Source organism: Mugil cephalus, chromosome 10, assembly GCF_022458985.1.
Source record: "Mugil cephalus isolate CIBA_MC_2020 chromosome 10, CIBA_Mcephalus_1.1, whole genome shotgun sequence".
In the NCBI taxonomy this organism is placed as follows: Eukaryota; Metazoa; Chordata; class Actinopteri; order Mugiliformes; family Mugilidae; genus Mugil; species Mugil cephalus.
In genome coordinates this window covers 27,647,219-27,666,761 of record NC_061779.1, presented here as the reverse complement: position 1 = coordinate 27,666,761, position 19,543 = coordinate 27,647,219, and the positions used below count along the sequence as shown (strand labels likewise).

The 19,543-nt window shown below is 39.9% G+C and overlaps 1 protein-coding gene across 4 annotated transcripts in view; it reads left to right on the top strand.

Annotated features, from left to right (window-relative positions):
- Positions 1 to 19,543, top strand: part of ripor1 (RHO family interacting cell polarization regulator 1) — a 108,184-nt gene that overhangs the window by 53,259 nt on the left and 35,382 nt on the right. For all 4 annotated transcript variants that reach the window (XM_047595684.1, XM_047595685.1, XM_047595686.1 and 1 more), the window contains one exon: positions 2,924 to 3,047. In XM_047595684.1, the coding sequence (XP_047451640.1) occupies positions 2,950 to 3,047 (98 nt within the window). In that variant the 5' untranslated portion in view covers positions 2,924 to 2,949. The remainder of the gene's footprint in view (positions 1 to 2,923; positions 3,048 to 19,543) is intronic.

Below are 19,543 nucleotides of genomic sequence, written 5' to 3'. Positions count from 1 at the left end.
TTTCTTTCATCTACAATGCAAAACAAGACTCTCTCTTGAAGTGGTGTGTCCCCCAGCAAAGGACGGCATAAAAGTCTATGTAGAATACCCTAAACTGTGAATTATGTCCCTAGTTGCTGCTACGCTGCAAAAACATGCGTGAGGGAGAAAGGAAGAAAATTATATATAAAGTAAAATCTCTCTCCCTCTCTCTCTCTCTCTCTCTCTCTCTCTCTCTCTCTCTAGGGTAAGGGACTAGAAATGCATTATGTTTGTGTGTGTGTGTGTGTGTGTGTGTGTGTGTGTGTGTGTGTGTGTGTGTGTGTGTGTGTGTGTGTGTGTGTGTGTGGATCCCAGGCAGTGTTTTCCAGACTGGTCTGGGAGAGAAAGATTTAAACAATAGGTCGGGTGTCACGCACTGAATTATCACAGAGCCATACTGATGACTTGTGTGCAGCAGTGAGCCATAGTTCCAGTGTTTATGAGAGAATATCAACAGCAGAAGAGGTGGTGTATTTAAAGGTGTATTTAAAACTGATGGCAAGGCACTAGTGTATGATACAGACACGTGCCATGCTGACTTCACTTGTAAAGCCTTTAAAAGGAAATGGTCAACTATAACCAGACTTAGGGCTTTGAGGTATTACTTCTGAACTCTTTATCATATTGTGCCTATTGTTTCCAGTTCTTCCATTTGTATGCTTGGCATCTGTGACAGGCTGTGTTTCTCAGTCTGAGATATATTTTCTTCCTTTATCTCTCACTATCTCTCATCTTCTTCTCTGTTTCTAACCGGCTGGCCTTCGGCACATGGGTGCCTCCATATGAACTGGGTTCTGCTCAAGGTTTCTTCCTGTCAAAAGGGAGTTTTTCTTTGCCACCGTCGCCCTCAGGCTTGCTCTGGAGGTTGCCGGCTGGCTTTTGTGAAGCGTCTTGAGACGATTTGTATTGTTATTGGCGCTATATAAATAAAACTGAATTGAATTGAATTGAATTGAACTACCACTCAATGAGGAGCTGAGCCTTTTTGAGTACTTAAACTAGATTAAGTCAACAAACAGTTGACCACAAAGTCCCTAGGCATACAAACACACACCGTTTTAAGGACTTTTGAGGGTAGAAGTGTGAATATTAGAACTTTTAAAACTTTACGTTTAAAATAAAAGTGAATATTAATTGTTATTCAGAACATTATTCACTTAATTTAAATGGATTTAAGGAAATGTATACCATTAGTTTACAAAGTACATGTATGACAATTGATTCCAAAATAGTTTTTCCTTCCCTTTGATAAACTCCCGCAGACTTGGCATTCTTTCCTCATGACTGCAACCCTCAGGATTATCTGCCTTTGTCAAATTTCCTGTAAAGAGAGACAGTTGCATCTGACTTCCTGTAAGATTGGGACATTTCCTGTGCTTTTGGAGGGACTGTTTGGCAGTCTCCTTGTTCTACTTGGTTGTTTTAAGAAACATGATGCTGAACACTGGACAGGCAACAGTAGGATATAAATTATCTACCTACTTGTGTCATAGTAAGTTATATCACAGACTTTAAATGTTAAACAAAAAGTTTTACCCCAAGAACGAGAAAGTAATTTCGCAGGTCATTGTGGTTTTCCCTGTGGCCCAAAACAAACACATAATAGTGAAATCAAGGCCAAATATCAGTAACATCTGCTTTGTCAGTTATACATTAATTTAGATGCCATAACAAAGATCAGTTCAAGGTGAAGGCACAACTAGCATGATATGTGCCATAGGTAAATGTCTCACCAAAGCTGTTAATACTTTACAGGTGGAACTTGTGTACTTAATATACACTCATCTACCACTTTATTAGGTACACCTTGCTAGTAAAAGGTTGGACCCACTTTTGCCCTCAGTACTACCTTAATTCTTTGTGGCATACTTTCAACAATGGTCAATATTGACATGATATCATCATGCTGTTGCTGCAGATTTGTCGGCTGCACATCTATCCCCAATTCCACCACATCCCAAAGGTGCTCTATTGGATCGAGGTGTGGTGACTGGAGGTCATTTTAGTACAGTGAACTCATTGTCATGTTCAAGAAGCCAGTTTGAGATGATATGAGCTTTGTGACATGGTACATTATCCTGCTGGAAGTAGCCGTCAGAAGATGGTACACTGTGGTCATAAAGGGATAGACATGGTCAGCAGCAATACTCAGGTAGATAGACTATGGCATTTAAATGATGCTCAATTTGTACTAAGAGGCCTAAAGTGTGCCAAGAAAATATTCCCGACACCATTACACCACCAGCAGCCTGAACTGTTGATACAAGGCAGGATGGATCCATGCTTTCATGTTGTTTAAACCACATTCTTACCCTGTCATCCGAATGTTGCAGCTTTAAATCGAGACTCGTCAGACCAGGCAACATTTTTCCAATCTTCTGTTCCAATTTTGGTGAGTCTGTGTGAACTGTAGTCTTTCCTGTTCTTAGTTGACAGGAGTGGCACCCAGTGTGGTTTTCTGCTGTTTAGCCCATCTACATCAATGGTATGACGTATTCTGCATTCCTTGGTTGTAACGAGTGGTTATTTACATTACTGTTGCCTTTCTATCATCTTGAACCAGTCTGCCCATTCTCCTCTGACCTCCCACATCAACAAGGCATTTTTGTCCACACAACGGCTGCTCACTGGATATCTTCTCTTTTTGCTGAGTGTTGAGTTTATTTGACTAATTCAAATGTAATTGTTTATTTTGATCATTTTTCAGTTTTTGCAAGTAAATGCTCTGAATGAAAATATTTTATTTGGAATTTGGGAGAAATATCAGTAGTATCTAAAGATTTTGCAAAAACAAAAAATAAGAAATGCTGTTATTCACAAGATAAGTGAATTGCTAATTGTCTGATCAATCTATCATTCCATGGTCTCCTCATTAAGATGTATTTTTTCCTTCTTTATATAGGGAGTCCACGCCGAACTCTGTCCACCATGTCTCTGTCTGTCCACCCAGTCAGACGCCTCATATCCAGACCCATCACTAGGAGTCAAAGCTTCACTGGAGTTACAATCTACGACAAGTCTTACAGGTAAACACACATGCTGTGGGCAAGTACTGTGGCACAGCTGTGGCACAGGAGGCTGAGTGGGTTGTCCATTAACCAGAGGATTAGTGGTTCTAAACAAATGCTACTGTGTCACTGTCTAGGTATGACTGTATGGGGCTTTAAGAATAGGTAGAAGTGCCATATACACTGTTAACATTAAAACCACTGACTGACACTGGCTCACTAGGCAGAGCGGGTTGTCCACAAACCACTTACAGGTACATTTGAATATTATGAAAAAGTTCAATATCTTTTGTCAATCACTTCAGAAATTGAAACCCAAATATTATCTCGATACACATAAAATGAAATATTTCAAGCTTTTATTTCTTGTAATTTTCATGATTATGGCTTACAGAAGATGAAAACCCAAAAGTCAGTGTCTCAAAAAATTTGAATACTACATAAGATGGGTAAAAAAAAAGAAAGATAAAAAAAGAAAATGTTTTAAAAACAAATGTCAGGCTTCATGTTATTTTTTTTGGTTGAAACTTTTCAGTTTTCAGTTCTTTTTTAAACAGTAAAAATCAAATGCACAAAGTCAGGTTGACAGGGTTGACCTAGGCCGTACAGTAGTGTAAAATGGAATGATTGTTCACACAGGCAATGGGTTACAGTTTAAGAGGTATGAAGTCCACTTTTCCCAGTTTACTGTGTAATGCTCAGCCCGCAATCTTAAGGTGAAGGTCAGTTTTTCCATGTACTGTATTTTGTTAACAATGGTAATCCAGTCCTTCCTTGATGGCAGATTTGTCTGCAGCCATTTCTTTGTAATGGCCTTCTTGCTTGCAGTCAAGAGCACTCTATAGAGATAGGCCGCAAGGCCAGCCGGGATTTTACCTAAATATAGTGTCACAAATGAAAAATTAACAGCCAAAAGTTGAATGAGGGGGCAGGCCCAGAATATATGCAAATGATCAGCCATAGACTGTCTACATCGTCTCCAGCATTTATCCTGTCCATGGTAACCCCACTGTTTAGATTTTAATTTGAGAGTGACAAATAATCGTATTAAGTTCTTCCAGCAGACTTCTCACCAAGCTCTGGAGTTGATGGTTTTAACTTGATTCTCCCATATGATTACCCAGTTATCCTCAGATATCTCCAGGCCGGACTCCCTCTCCCATTTTTGTTTAATCTGGAGGGTTGAATGGTTCTTGGAATTTTTTAGTTTTTTGTAAATCTGTGATATTAAATGCTTAATGCCTTCAGCTTTATAGGCATCACTAAATATAGTGATCAGATTTGATTCCCTATTTGTTTGCTTAATTTCCTTGTACTTCATGTTCATTTTAATGGACTTAATACTTGGTAGTTCCTGCATCAGTGCGGTGTGGCATGGAGGTGATCAGCCTGTGGCCCTGCTCAGGTGTAATTGAAGCCTAGGTTGCTTTCATAGCAGCCTTCGTTGTAGGATCTGGTATCTCTCATCTTCCTCTTGACAATAACCCATAGATTCTCTAATGGGTTCAGGTCAGGCGAGTTTATTGGGCAACTAAGCACAGTAACACCATGGTAACTGAACCAGGTTTTGATACCTATGGCAATGTGTACAGGCTCCAAATCCTGCTGTAAAATGAAATCAGCATCTCCAAAGCTTGTCAGCAGAAGGAAGCATGAAGTGCTCTAAATTTTCCTGGTAGATGGCAACGTTGACTGTGGACTTCAGAAAACACAGTGGACTAACACCAGCAGATGACAAGATACCACTAATCATCACTGGCTGCAGAAACTTCACACTGGACCTTAAGCAATGTGGATTCTGTGCCTCTCCACTCTTACCCCAGACTCTGGGACATTGATTCCCAAATGTCAGGGACAAATATCAGATCATTAGCCATTATTGACAGGACACTCAGGTGAAGCTCAAACAATGTTTATGCATGTGCTCAGTTGTCCAGGTACTGATTTTAAGCTCCAATATGTATTAGTGTACAGAATAAAATGCATAACATTTAATTAACATTTAATAAAAAAAAACACACAGCCTTTTTCAGCCTTTGTGGCATGTGAGAAAACAACAATTTTGATAAACCTCAGCAGTTCACATCAAATAATACGTCCATAATCTAGATTAAATGTGTGGCCAGCGTTTAAATATTCTATCTTTGAATTAGGCATAAAATCAAAAGTCCAAAAAACTAAGTATTGTTTTTTTCTCTGTATTATATTCATAAAAAAATTATGACAAAAACAATTCAAAAGGAATATCAACTGAACAAATTATACATTGTCCATATTATGAATATTTAATAAAACACTAAGAGTTTTGCACCAATTTGAGTTTATTTGAATTTAACTTTTGTGACTAATGGATGCATTTACTGAAGAACAACTAGCCGCTGTGTTCCTAAAAAAAATTGTGAAAGATAGAGCAAGTTTGTCTACAACTGTGGGAAAAATCATGTGTCTAGTTTGTAAATTGTGGCCGGGATGAGGAATTGGAAAAGAGAAAATTTTCAAGCAATTTCACACACGTGCTTTCACTCTGGCTGATGACATCACGCATTCTAGGATGAATTTTTACAAAAAAGATCATGGTCATTGAACAATGATGACCTATCAAAACGAGGATTAATACACCAACACACAAGGCTTGTGTCAACATTTTAAAGATTAACTTTAGTCTCTAGGTGAAAGTATGCCTGAGCAGTAGACCTTTGAAAAACTATCTCTTTTGCATTTTTTTTCGCCCGTCCCATTTTCGATGGGAAATTCTGCGCAGTTTTTCGCAACTTCAGGGCTGATGCCCCGAGGCCCTAATTAGGACAATTCCAGAAAATCAAAAGATGAGAATTCCCACAACAAAAGAATCCCACTGTCTTTCTCTAAAATGCAGTACTGTAAAAATCGTCATTTAGTTAAGCTGATGTGGGTTGCCACACAAAACAAATGAGCAAAGAACAGAAACAACATAGTAGAAATAAGGGAGTAAACAAAGCTATGGAATTTACACAAAATGCAATTAAACCATGGAATCAAAAGATAAAACTGTGCCATGAACTTAAAGTCATCTAAATAACGGTGGCACAAAAGTTCTGCAACTCAGACATGAAACTCAAAAACCTTAAATCAAAAGAGAGAAACCAGAATATGTATCGCAAAGCAAACTCAACTTATCCAGCTTTACTCCAACTTATCCAGAACAGTGGCGATCTGGATAAGCGGTATCACGACACTAGTTATCAACTTGCTTACTCAATCCAGGTTTGTCTCGTCACACATATAAGGGCAGGTTCCAAGGCAGCAGACCAATCACAATCATGAGCACTGATCTGCCAGCAAAAAAGAGCAAAGACTGATTCTCCGCAAATAAAAAAAAAAAGAAAAAAGAAAATCTCACTCGAAATCTCGAAAAGTCAAACATCGCAGCTGCATTGAAGAGACGCCAAATGGCATGGTAAAGAATTGCAGATTGTATAAATGCGCATATCACACATGGCTCAATTAATTTACATTTAATGAAGTCATGAATCCCAATCACTGTGCTGCATAGATGAATCAATGAATGTATGACAATTCGTCTCATTCCCCCAGATGTAACCCCTCTGGTGTAAAAAGGACGTGGGAGCAGATAAAAACCAAGCGCAACAACATCATTTCATCTGGGGAGTTGGATTTCTTAATTACATAATGTTACATGGGCTACAATAAAGCTGGAAACTGATGCCACAATTACATCATATCAATACATCAAGTTGTTAGCCTGAATGAAATGATCCTGATTCTGAGCTGGGTTTGAGCTTAGCGGGGACAAATGGCTAAAATATCCTCTTCTTTGTGTGATTATCTCCTGGATGATGCGTTCACGCCGCAAAGCTCTTCTCGCGTTTTGGGCTCCAATCTCAATCGGGTCTTCGATGAAAGGGCACGTGATTCTTTCCCGAACAGCTGATTAGCCAGTGGGTGGAGCCTTTTATCGGATTCAGATAAATCCTGAAAGTTACCCTGACCCAAAGCAGGTTAGCCGTTCAGAGTAAGTTACCATGGTAACATACCTCGATAAGAATGAATCCAGCTTTGTGATACTGGAAACCCAGGGTTAACCCTGAAGTTACCTTGCTAAATCTGTAATCCTGCTTCGTAATACAGGCCTCAAAGGCGTCTGGTGTGGTTCACAAACAGAGCAGCCATGTGCTCCAAACTGGACATAAGCGGCAATGATTCAGTCCCAGGATCATACGCTGTGGGCACTAGGATGAGAGCGTAGATGAGCCGAAAATGCGGCTTGGTACTGCAACTGTCAGCATGACCGAGTTTGGTGATATAAAAAGATATAGTTATACACCAGTGTTGAATAAACAAAACTTTAGATCAGAGAAGACCTCAGCGTGTCCAGTGATTCAAAGTTCAAGGCACTTTTGAGTAGAGGACACTTGAGCAATCAGGTTCACCCTTGAGGAACAGAGTTTATTTCAGTACAAGTTGTACATTGATAAACCTGAGTTGCCTTTGGATCACAGCTGCTTTTGCTTTGCGTTACCCCTTGTTTTATTCTAAAATAGCTTGTCCCCACAATGAACATAACAGGGTGAATTCAATATGCAGACGCCAAAAGTAAGGTTATACAAAGGATCTTTATTTTTGGGGAGGAGGTCGCAGATGCGGGAAGGCAGGTGAGTCCGAGGTCCAGGAAGGCTGAGTGGCAAATGGGGTTGGGAATGGATCCAGAGTGGCAGCGTGCTGAACATGACTGAGTCTGAAGTGGAGAGACAACAGAGTTGCTGGTTATTGAGCAAGAAGGCTCTAGGAAGAACGCTTCGAGGTGCACAGTTTACCGACTGAGAACTGCAAAGATCTGGCGATGAGTGAGTGAAGAGCCGGTGTATTTAAACAGACAGGTAATGAGTCGATGGAGAACAGGTGTGTGCCCTGCAGCTGGTGACCATGCCTGGACCCACCCCTAGGGAGGAGAAAAGGAAAAGACAGGGAGGGGACACAACAGGAGAGACTGGATGTGGTTATGACAATAAATCATATGAATATTAAAACAGTTGGTATCATGGAAAATGATGAGGGGAATAAAACAATGAATGAATTTTGACAATGAGTAGTAACGAATGAAAATGAGGATGCAAATGGAATCGGAGCTCCATCGGCTGCCTCTAGAGGCGGCGGGGGCTTGGTAGTGGGGACCATGGTGCTTTTCTTAGTGAGCTTAAGCTGGCTGACGTTGAATGCCAGATGGACACGGAGGGATCGGGGCAAACACAGACGAAAGGCCGCTGGACTGATGACTTTGGTGATGGGGAAAGGTGAATGAGATTTTTCGTTTTTGGTCTGCTGCCTTCTCGACTCTGTCCCCCTGACAGATGAGCACTAGGTGGGCAGCGGCATAGATGCAGCGGCAGTGGTGAACCAGGGCGTGAGTGGAGGGAACAGACACTTCCGAATCTGTGTCAGCAAACACAGGAGGCTGGTAGCCAAAGACACACTTGAAGAGGGAGAAACCTGTGGCAGAGGTAGGCAGAGAATTGTGGGCGTATTCCACCCAGGTCAGGTGGGAGCTCCATGATGTCGGGTTCTGTGACACAAGACATCTAAAGCCGGTTTCCAGCTGTTGGTTGAGGCGTTCTGTCTGGCTGTTGGCTACCTGACATCAGGCTTATTTTGACACTGATGAGCCAACAGAACTCCCTCAAGAAACGGGAGATGAACTGGAGCCCCCAGTCAGACACGATGTCCTTGGGAAATCCATGGATTCTGATCCGTAGTGTTACCTTCTGAAACTGGGAGCCCTGTGACAAAGTCCATAGATATGTCCGACCACGGTCTGGAGGGGATAGGCAAAAGTTGCAGGAGACCCATGCGTAGTCCAGAGGACAACTTGTTGGGAACACAGACCGAACAAGCCTTGATGTACTCCATGGAAGGCCACCAGAACTGTTGAGAGACGGCGAACATGGTTCTCCCGAACTGCCGGATGACAAGTGAGCTGCGAGGTGTGAACCCAATGAATCATATGTGGGCGCAAATCAACAGGAATTAACAAACGATGATCTGGGCACCCAGTAGGTGGAGGCGTCTCACCAATTGCTTGCTTCACCACTTGTTCTATCGGCCAAGTAACCGTTCCAATGGGTGCTAGAATGGCCCAGCCAATCACCTGACTTGAATCCAATTAAAAATTGATGGAAAGAATTAAAAATCAGAGTTCACAGAAGAGGCCCACAGAATCTTCAACATCTAAGACTGTTTGTGTTGAAGAATGGGCCAAAATCACACCTAAGCAATGCATGCGTCTAGTTTCTCCATACAGGAGGCATCTTGAAGCTGTTATTACCAACAAAGGCTTTTGTACGAAGTATTACATAGCGTGTTCAATACTTTTTCCCTCTGTAATTTCACATTATTACACATAACTTAATTCCTGAACTTATTTGTTTTGGTTTCTTTCTATTACTTGGGTTGTTACCAACACCTGGAGAAAAGCATTCATAGCAGTCAATAGCCCCTTTAGAAATATGTTTACTATGAAAAATCGTGATGTGTTAATCACTTATTTTACCTGCTGTGTATGTGTGTGTGTGTGTGGAAGTGTGTAATAATGGTAAGTACTAATTATTGTATGAGAAGATAATGCTATTTGGTAAACAGACAAGACAAAGACGAAGTATTGAATGGAGTTATGTTTGCAAAAATGTGATGAAATCTGACCAGATGGACTGAGTTTCTGTTTTGTTATTGAGATGGGATGAGTTTCTTCCAGTGGGCAAAATGTATATGACTTTTTGATTTCCAGTTCATTCCAGTTTTCTTGGCGACAGTTAGGGCCATGAGTAGTTGTTTATTGTTTGTTTTGTCCAGGTCAAGAGAAATTGAGTCTCCTAAAAGGCAGAATGTGGTAGATAATGGGATGCCACAGCCCAGGGAGTGGGATAGTGTCTCTGTGACCTCTTTCCAAAAGTAGTTGACAAGTGTGCAGAGCCATGTGGTGTGAGGTGTGTGTCAGGACAATTTTGTGTGCAGTGTGAACATTTTTCAGACGAGCATCCCATTCTAAACATCTTATGCCCGGTCTAGTGAGTTCTGTAAACTATCTTATCTTGTATGAGTTGTAAATTAGCATTTTTAGTCATAGTATAAATGTATTTACAGATTTGGGTCTTGTTCCCATTTTATGCTGGTAGAGAAATGGACCTGTCTGATTGTGATATTATTTTATATATTTTATATTCATACATATACATTTCTGATGTTAATCTTTGATCTGATGGCTGATTTTAATTGGTGGTATTCCAAAAATTGATTGCTCCCAATGCCGTATTCCTGGACCAAATGAAAAAAAAAATGGAACTACGGTGTTAGTATGAAAAATGTGTCTGAGGGGTGTGATGCCCTTTATAGCCCATGTGTGAAAGTTCAGTGTTTTTTTTTTGTTTTGTTTTGTTTAGTAGATGGTGCAAGAGCGGAGTTTGTGATTCTGTGAAGTTTCCGCCAGGCTGTCAGAGCTGAGGCTATTGTTATGGCCTTGAAACATGGGTGACGTTTGACGGATTGAAGAAATGGGATGTCTGAAATCTGAATGTCCTTGCAGAGTGCTTGTTCTACGTCTAACCAGGTGTAATCCGAATAATTGGGATGGATCCATTTGTATATATACTGTAACTGATTTGTCAGAAAGTAGTGATAGAAATGTGAGGCATCTAAGCCTCCTTGTAATTTTGGTTTCTGAAGGGTGGTGAGTTTGATCCAAGGTGTTTTATTAGAGGGAGAGTGGGCATCCTTGCATAGTTCCCCTGTGCAGCATGAAAGATTGGGCAAGAGGCGGGGTACACCCTGGACAAGTCGCCAGCCTATTGCAGGGCTAACACTGAGACATACAACCATTTGCACTCACACTCACACCTAGGGTCAATTTAGAGTCACCAATCAGCCTAACGAACATGTCTTTGGACGTGGGAGGAAGCTGGAGTACCCGGAGAGAACCCATACGAACACAGGGAGAACATGCAAACTCCGCCCAGAAAGGCTGGGGACGGCTTTTGTGTTAGAAGGGCACATACAACCCAGGAAAAAAAGCCATATGCTTCATTCAGACAAGGGATAAATCAGACTAATAACAGTGTTTACAATTTCAACATTTTTAATTGGGTAGTAAACTAAGATATTGACAGAAAAACATTAACATAATAATTTGTAACTTTGTAAACTGAAAATTCGTAATTTTACAGCCCTCAAATGTCAAAACAAGGTCAAATTTGACCCAAACAGGATTTTGTAATATAGAATAAGTAAGAAGTGGATTTATAAACCTAAACCATGTGTTTTACATTTACATTTATAATTTGCATCGCCTGCGTTTTACTTTTAATCAACGTTATGATTTTAATGGTGGGGGTGTGGGTGGGGCACACATTATTTTTATTTTATTAAATATTTTTTATTAAACTCACATTATTTAACAGTACACCCCAGATGTGATGTAAATTGTAATGTTAATGCCTGCATTTTTTCATTTATAATTTGTTTAATTTCCACAATTAAAACTCGCCTGCGTTGTACTTTTAATCACTGTTGCAATTTTAATGGTGGGGTGTGGGTGGGGCATGCATTATTTTTATTTTAATAAAAATAATAATTTTTATTTAATAAAAATATATGGTTTTTATTAAAATAAATAATATGGTTTCTCCACCATATATACACCTTGATCGGACTACAATCGGAAAACGTGTGTGCGCATGCTCCGCAACCACTGCACTAGCGTGTGACCCCGGAACAAAGACATCGAAGAAAGCTGATGAGTAAACGGAGCCGGGAGAAGAACTGTCTGAGAATCATCAGAATCAGAAAAAAATTTATTTATCCCCGAAGGGCAATTAGGAGGGCGAAAAGCGGTACATAAAATAAGAGCAAGAGAATAAGATAACAAAAGAATAAAAATTGCAAAACTGGGCAAAAAAACAAACAAACAAAAAAAACAAAAAACAAAACAGCATATTATGTACAATGGCAGGCCTGCTGCCAGTTACAGAAGCGAGATGGATTGTGGAAAATAATATCAAGACTAATATGTATATAAAACAAACAAACAAAAAAAAAAACAGCAGATAAGGTATGACAAATAAACAAAATAAATAAGTGAGGCGGGGTTAAAAAAAAATTTAAGTGACATTGTAGTTAAAGTGTCAAAGTAGTATTGCACAAGAGGTAGTATTGCATGGGATAGCGCATATCTTACCTGCACCATAAGCACCGCGCACATTATTTAGGACATAGGAGATTAAAAGAGCTGTACTATTATCCATCTGGTTGTTGTTTGAAATGCTGGTCTACTGCATGAACTACTCGTTTATTACATGATGCAATAGGTCAACTGAAAACGGACAGTATTAACGTGGTATTATCCCGCTGAAAAGACACATATCATCACCTAGTGTGGAGGAGGACGACATGTTGCCGTCAGTTATTCGTTTTTCTCCATTGCATGTAAACTAGGACAACGACTGTATTCAGAAAGTTGAATTTTGAGCATAGCTCGATTAAGCTTTACATGTAAATGCAGTGTAGGGAGAGTGATTGCTTTCACAGTTCCGGGGAAGAAGCTGTCCCTTAGTCTGTTTGTCCTTGTTTTAATGTTCCTGTGTCTCTTTCCTGATGGACGAGGTACAAACAGTGTGTTGCCTGGGTGGGTGAGATCTGTTGCAATGCGTATGCCTCTGAACTCGGTCAGCATAGACTGAGTCCAGACCTGGTAGACAGCATCCCACAATCCCCTGCACTGTCGTCACCACCCAACCTAACTTATGAATGGTGGAATTTTTTCTAACCAATGACATCATGTTTTACTGATGATTTTGATGTCTACATTGATCAGAGATATGGGACGGTAATTTGTGTTAAATCCTTATTGAGTTTGGGTAGAAGTAAGATTATGGCTATACTCCTGTGCACTGAGAATTTTGAATTTTGTTTTATTTCTGTTATTCTTCTGAGGAAAAGTGGAGCTAAAATGGACCAGAAAGCCATCGGGTCCTGGTGCTTTATTGTTAGGCATTAGATTGAGGGCAGTAGAGTGTTCTTTTTCAGTGACTGGCGAATCTAGTATGTTGACCAGTTGTGTACTGAGCCTGGGGAGTTGTTGTTGAGAAAAGTATTGATGTTTTCCTGTATTGGGTCATTTTGAGATGAGTAGAGCTTAGCATAAATAGATCTGAATATATATTTATATATATATAGGTTTGCTTTAGTTTATTTTGTTCAATTTGATTTGCTAGATATTTACCATATTTATTGTTGAATGATGAAAATTTTCCTGTCGAAGTTGATGAATTAGGAGATTAGGAGTTGAGTTCTTTTATTTATGCTTTCTTAATTTCATTCTGAGTTTCTTCTGTCACGTTGTTTGCATTCAAAGTTTCCAGTTGTTTGATTTTTTGTTCTAGCTGATCTTCTTGTTCTTTTTGTTTTTTCTTCCTATGGACTGACAATGAGACGATTTTGCCACGTATAACTGCCTTGCTTGTTTCCCAGAGAAGTGACGGATGAAGAATTGATGAGTCCCGGCTATTAAGGGCTGGATTATTGTTTTCACTACGTGCCCTATGGCAGACTTCTCTCCTCTATTGGGACACCCTTACCCCCCTGGACTCTCTCATCTCTCCTGAGATCTACACAACACCTCCCTATACCCAGGCAAACCTGAGTGAGGTGACTTGGGAAGCAGAGAACCATACACACAACCAGTTCCTACCAGCACCACCAGTTCCTACCAGCACCACATGCCTCTCTTCCACTGTCCATCCTTCTACATCTTTTCTGTCCTTTGTTCTCCCCCTCTATTCACTGAGGTGTAGTACTGCCCTCCCTGCCACACAAGGTCACTACACTCAATAAAGATCAACAGGACAGTTCCCAGGGAGGGCTGGTGATGGTCACACTCATGCACTGAAGAAAATATTCAGCTGCAAGAATATAACTGCATCAACCTCATATAATGTTGACACCCTGTGGTGTTCAACTATGCAGACAAATGCAAAAAAAAAAAAAAAAAAAAAAAAGATGTTACCAATTGTTATTGGATTATTGTTGATTGATATGTCAATGACGGTAAAACGTCCTTCAGGGTCTGTGATGGTTGAATTATGAATGAATGAGATATTTTTGTTTATTAAAATAGACACGCCTCTTTGTTTTGAGTTATAATGAGCTGAAAAATAATGAGTGAATTGTGATGACTTAAGTTTGTTATGGGTTAATTCAGAGGTGTGTTTCTTGTAATAAACAAATATCAGCCTGTAATTCATCAAGGTGGTTGTATGCTTTAATTTTTTTTTGTCCACGGATGTTCCAGGTTACAAATTTGATTGATATCATATTGAACTGATGAAGGTTAGCTTGATGCTGATGTAGATGTGTGTGTGTGTGTGTGTGCATATGTGTCACAACCAAACAAGAAACACATAACAGTGCAACACAAAGACAGAAGCAAACACAGCACAAACATAAAACAAGCAATGGATGAACATGGGGCTGATCGGAGTGCATACTATAAAGTGCAATGACACTTAGGTGCCATAATATATACAATGTTTTTTGTTTGTTTGTTTGTTTTTCCTGTACATTCATATTATGAGAAAGGGAGGGGGCTAGAGTGTGTGTGTGGGAGTGTGAGGGGGAGAGAGTTAAATAAAAAATAGAGGTCTGAAGGACAATATTATGCTGTTGCTATGGGGGAAGGGGAGCAGAAGGGTCAGAAGAGCTGAAGGGTAATGTCCTTATCTTTGAATAACTGTCCGTCAATGTATAGTTTGTTGATGGATATGACTGCTCTCTTACCTTCATTAATCATCCGTTTGTGGATGCTTGTCGTCTGCAGTTCTATCAAAGCAACACAACACTAACATTACACACTGTAAAATCTAATTAGTTGACCTTACTTAAAGTATGCAAACTTGTTGCCTCAAAAAAAAAAGAAAGTTCATGTAACTTAATAGCCATGCTTAGTTTTTTTTTTTTTTTTCATTTTGTGTGGACTGCTTGATACAAATTTAACCCTACTTAGAATTACTAAATACCTACTACTTACTACTCACATTTTTTTTAAATTTTTTTTTAGTTCATTTAAATTAAACAAACCAATTTCCTAAATTTGGACAAAATCGGACGGACCAAACACAGCCCAATTTTCAATGACTATTTCTGGACTAAATCAAGACTATGACGGACCGACCAGATTTAGCCCAAAAACCAGGAGGTCGGAGGTAATTATACTCTCTGCACTGAATTTTGTGAAGTGGTCAACGGAATGCAGATACCACACTTCTGGCTCTAGCTCATGAAAATCCATAGCTACAATTTCATTGTATGTTAAGGCCATGGGTAAATCTACTGCTGGCTTTTGCTTTGGTTTCAGTATTACCCAAGCAGGTCAGTAGGTTTTGTAGTCTGTCAGCTGAGGCATGTCCCTGCTTGTGCAGTTTCAGCACTTTTTCCTGTTTCTTAATGCTTTCTGTCACATTGAGGATGTCATCTTCATTTTGGATGTTACTGTCATTCGGAGTACTCTCATTCTTCAAGTTTGCACAATAATCTCCTGGTGATGTCAGTTCAAGTTTCACAAGTTGTGTACATTATGGCTTTGTCATTGGCAGTGTCCAAAACTGCACCTGCTGTTTTCAGTGAAGTTTTATTTAAAAGCAAAGGAATATCGTCTGGGACAACTTCTGTCTCAATTTGAGATCCAGTCTGTGCTATGACAGCTGGGATTTTCACTTTTTTGTGGACTGGACAATTCTCACATTGCCAAACTTTGAATGGTCTTTGGGCACTTTCTATGTCCTTTATTTTCAGTAACTCATCCTCTTTGTAGGGATGATACAATTACGGCTTTCATGCTAAACTGTGGCAAAATTCCCACCAGTTAGTATTACCATTACAAATTTGTATTATCTTTGAAACTGTATCAGGTTACCGCACAAAGTAGTTCACGGTGATACAGCTCATTTCTGGAGAGGCAGCAGCACTCACTACCTCAGACGCCAGCGCATATGCATAGTTTGCTCTGAAAACATGGTGGAAGGCACCTGCGTGGTACGGGTAACACCTTAATTTGATGAGCCATCTCCATGAACAACACTCACAACTATATTTCGAGTACGAGGTATGTTAACTTGTAGTTGAACATATCATGTGGGGACTTACGAATAGTGGAGAAAGTCATTGTTTGTCTGTCAAATACTATAATATAAATATTACTGACACAACATGTACAGCAGCAGAGCAACATGCATGTCGCTGCCGCTTAATTATGCAAGTATGGTCCGTTTCCTCTCTGAATATTCGAATATGCTTCGAATAGGGATCTTTAAAATAAACAATAACTAAACAGGAAGTCCAGCACAGATCCAGTAATTTTTTATACAGAAAACGTTGCCTATCCAATTACCTAATTCAACACGCCTATGAAAATGTCTCAGGCTTTTTCCACGTTTATGGATCAATATGGATTTCTTGACCCTTGGCGATTTTTACACCCCTCTGCAACACAGTATTCTTTTTTTCTCCCATGCACATCATTCATTTTCATGCGCAGACTACTTCTTGGCACAGAAAAAACTTATTCCAGCGATACTCAATACTTACCTATGACAGTGTCGGACCATGCCACAGTAATTTTGGACCTCCACTTTAGTTTGAAGCCAAAGGGATTCAGACATTGGAGACTAAATCCTCTCTTGCTGGCAGTTGCCAACTTTTCTAAGCATGTTTCTGAATCGATCACATTCTTCTGTGAAACTAATAAAAATAATGAAACCTCCCCGTACATATTATGGGACACCCTTAAAGCTTACATAAGAAGTAAAATTATCTCGTTCACGCCTTGTGCAAATAAGCTGCGTAGCTCTTGACAGAAAGAGCTGGAGGAAGCCATTGCAGATCTCGATGATAAATTCTTGTCCACACATACACCAAAGTTATATAAAGAAAGAATAAGACTTCAAACTTCTCCTTCAGCTTCTCCTTCACTCTTAGGGGTTGGTGTATGAACATGGTGACAAGGCTGGACGCCTCTTGGCTCATCAACTGAAGGTAAAAACAGCATCAAATCAAATTACTCAGATAACAGACAAATCAGGCTTAATAACCTCTGACCCGGACAAAATAAATGACACTTTTAGGTGATTCTTCTCCCAACTCTATACCTCAGAGTCCCTCGCAAATGAAAAACAACTAAACAACTTTTATGAAAAATTTACCTTAACTAAGGTCTCACCCCAGGACAATCTAAGACTAGGCTCCGCTCTTAGGCTCAGAAATTAAAGAAGCGATATCATCAATGAACAGTGGTAAATCCCCAGGCCCCAACGGATACCCGGTCGAGTTCTATAAAAAGAATTCAAATCAGTTAGCTCTATTACTATTCGACATGTTTAATCACTCATTTGAACACGGCATCCTGCCACCCACACTTATGCAAGCTTCCATCTCTCTATTAAACTGCGCATCTTATTGTCCAATATCAATTGTACTGGTGGATGTTAAAATACTTGCAAAGAAATTAGCTCAGCGATTGGAGTCTGTCATGCACCTGATCATTTCAGAAGACCAGATGGGATTTATAAGGGGAAGTGTCAGGTTCAATAACCTAAAACATTCATAAACATTGCACAAAGAAGAGTGCACTCTTACACTCTTATTCTAATATAAGAAGGCTTCTTGACATCATTCTTTCTCCATCTTTCCTCCAACGTCCCAGAAATCATAATATCTCTGGATGCTGAGAAGGCCTTTGACAGGGTGGAGTGGGCTTTTCTCCTCTTCTCCCTGAGTTTGGTTTGAATACTATCTTCATTTCATGGGTCAGATTACTTTACTCTCCCAGTGCTTCAGTGTGTACAAATAACCAACACTCAGCTCCATTCCCACTCTTTTAGGGAACACGACAGAGGTGCCCACTATCCCCGTTATTATTTGTGCTAGCAATCGAATTAGCTGCTCTAAAAATGGAGGAGGGATTTGGGGGGATTGAGATCTGGCATAAAACACCAGGTCTCACTATACACAGATGATCTTCTCCTCTATGTAAGTGACCCTTTGGCAACCATTCCACTGACATTATTAAATCGTCTATCTGGATATAAGTTAAACATCTCTAAAAGCCAATACTTACCAATCAACCAATTGGCCACAGACATACCACCATCGACTATACCCTTTAAACTAACACAGGTTTCAACATTCTTGGCATTACAGTTACACGATCTTTGCGTACAATGCGAGTGCAAAATCTTACTTCATTAACGGTTAATGGTTAAGTCGGATTTACAAAAATGGAATTACCTGGCGTTATCCCTAGCCAGTAGGATGCAAATTATAAAAAATCAATATGTTGCCAGGATACTTGTGTTTTTCAATGTCTACCTATTTTCCTTCCCAAATCCCTTTTCACAGCAATAAATGGCATTATTTCATCATTCATCTGGGCTGGTAAAAAGCCAAGGGCAAGTTGTGCAGTGCTTTGGGATAGATCGGCTAGGGGACTGGGTCTACCCAATTTAATTGGTTACTATTGGGCAGCCAATGTGCATAAGATAATATCTTGGATTATCTCCACTCAATCTAAGTGATGCCAGAGTGAATCAGCCTCCTGCTCCTCGTTGAACCGATTAGATGTTGAACTTGTCTGACTTCTGGCAACTTTTTTAATTTTTTCAAAACACTTTCAAATATAGTAGGCATAGATCCAAGTCCAGCCCCACATATCGCTATCTTCGGCAAACCCCCAGATAACCTCTGTGTCGGTCAAAAATAATGTTAATAAAGCTTCCCTTATTGCTCGTAAGAGAATTCTTTTACTGTGGAAGTCTCCTTGACGTCCGTTAATCAATGTCTGGTGAGACTGAGAGAGTGAGACACAGTGGTTAGTAATAGAAAATAAATTAAGAGATGGAAAATAAATGATACAATGTTAGAGGACAGGAGTCAGAGAAGAGAGAGTAGAGGACATGTCCTCAGTGTATCGTCCCCCAGCAGCCTAGGCCTATAGCAGCATAACTAAGGGATGGTTATGTCTAGCCCTAACTATAAGCTTTGGAGCTAGGCCTTTCAAACCTTCTATGTAAGGAGGAGGATTTTATGTTCAATTATAGATTTTAAAGGGAGCCAGTGAAGAGAAACTAAAACTGGGGTAATATGATCTCTCTTGCTAATTCCTGTCAGTGCTTTTGCTGCAGCGTTTTGAATCAATTGGCTATTTGGACAGCCAGACAGTCATGAGTTACAATAATCCAGCCTGGAAGACACAAATGCATGAACTAGTTTTTCAGCATCACTCTGAGAGAGGATGTTCCTAATTTTGATGATATTACAAAGGTGAAAGAAAGCAGTCCTGGTCACCTGCTTTATGTGAGAATTAAAGAATATATCCTGGTCCGGAATATTACTGGTGGCCAAGGTAACGCCATCCAACGAAACTAGGTGATTAGATAATGAATTTCTGACATGTTTAGAGCCAAATACAATGACTTCTCATT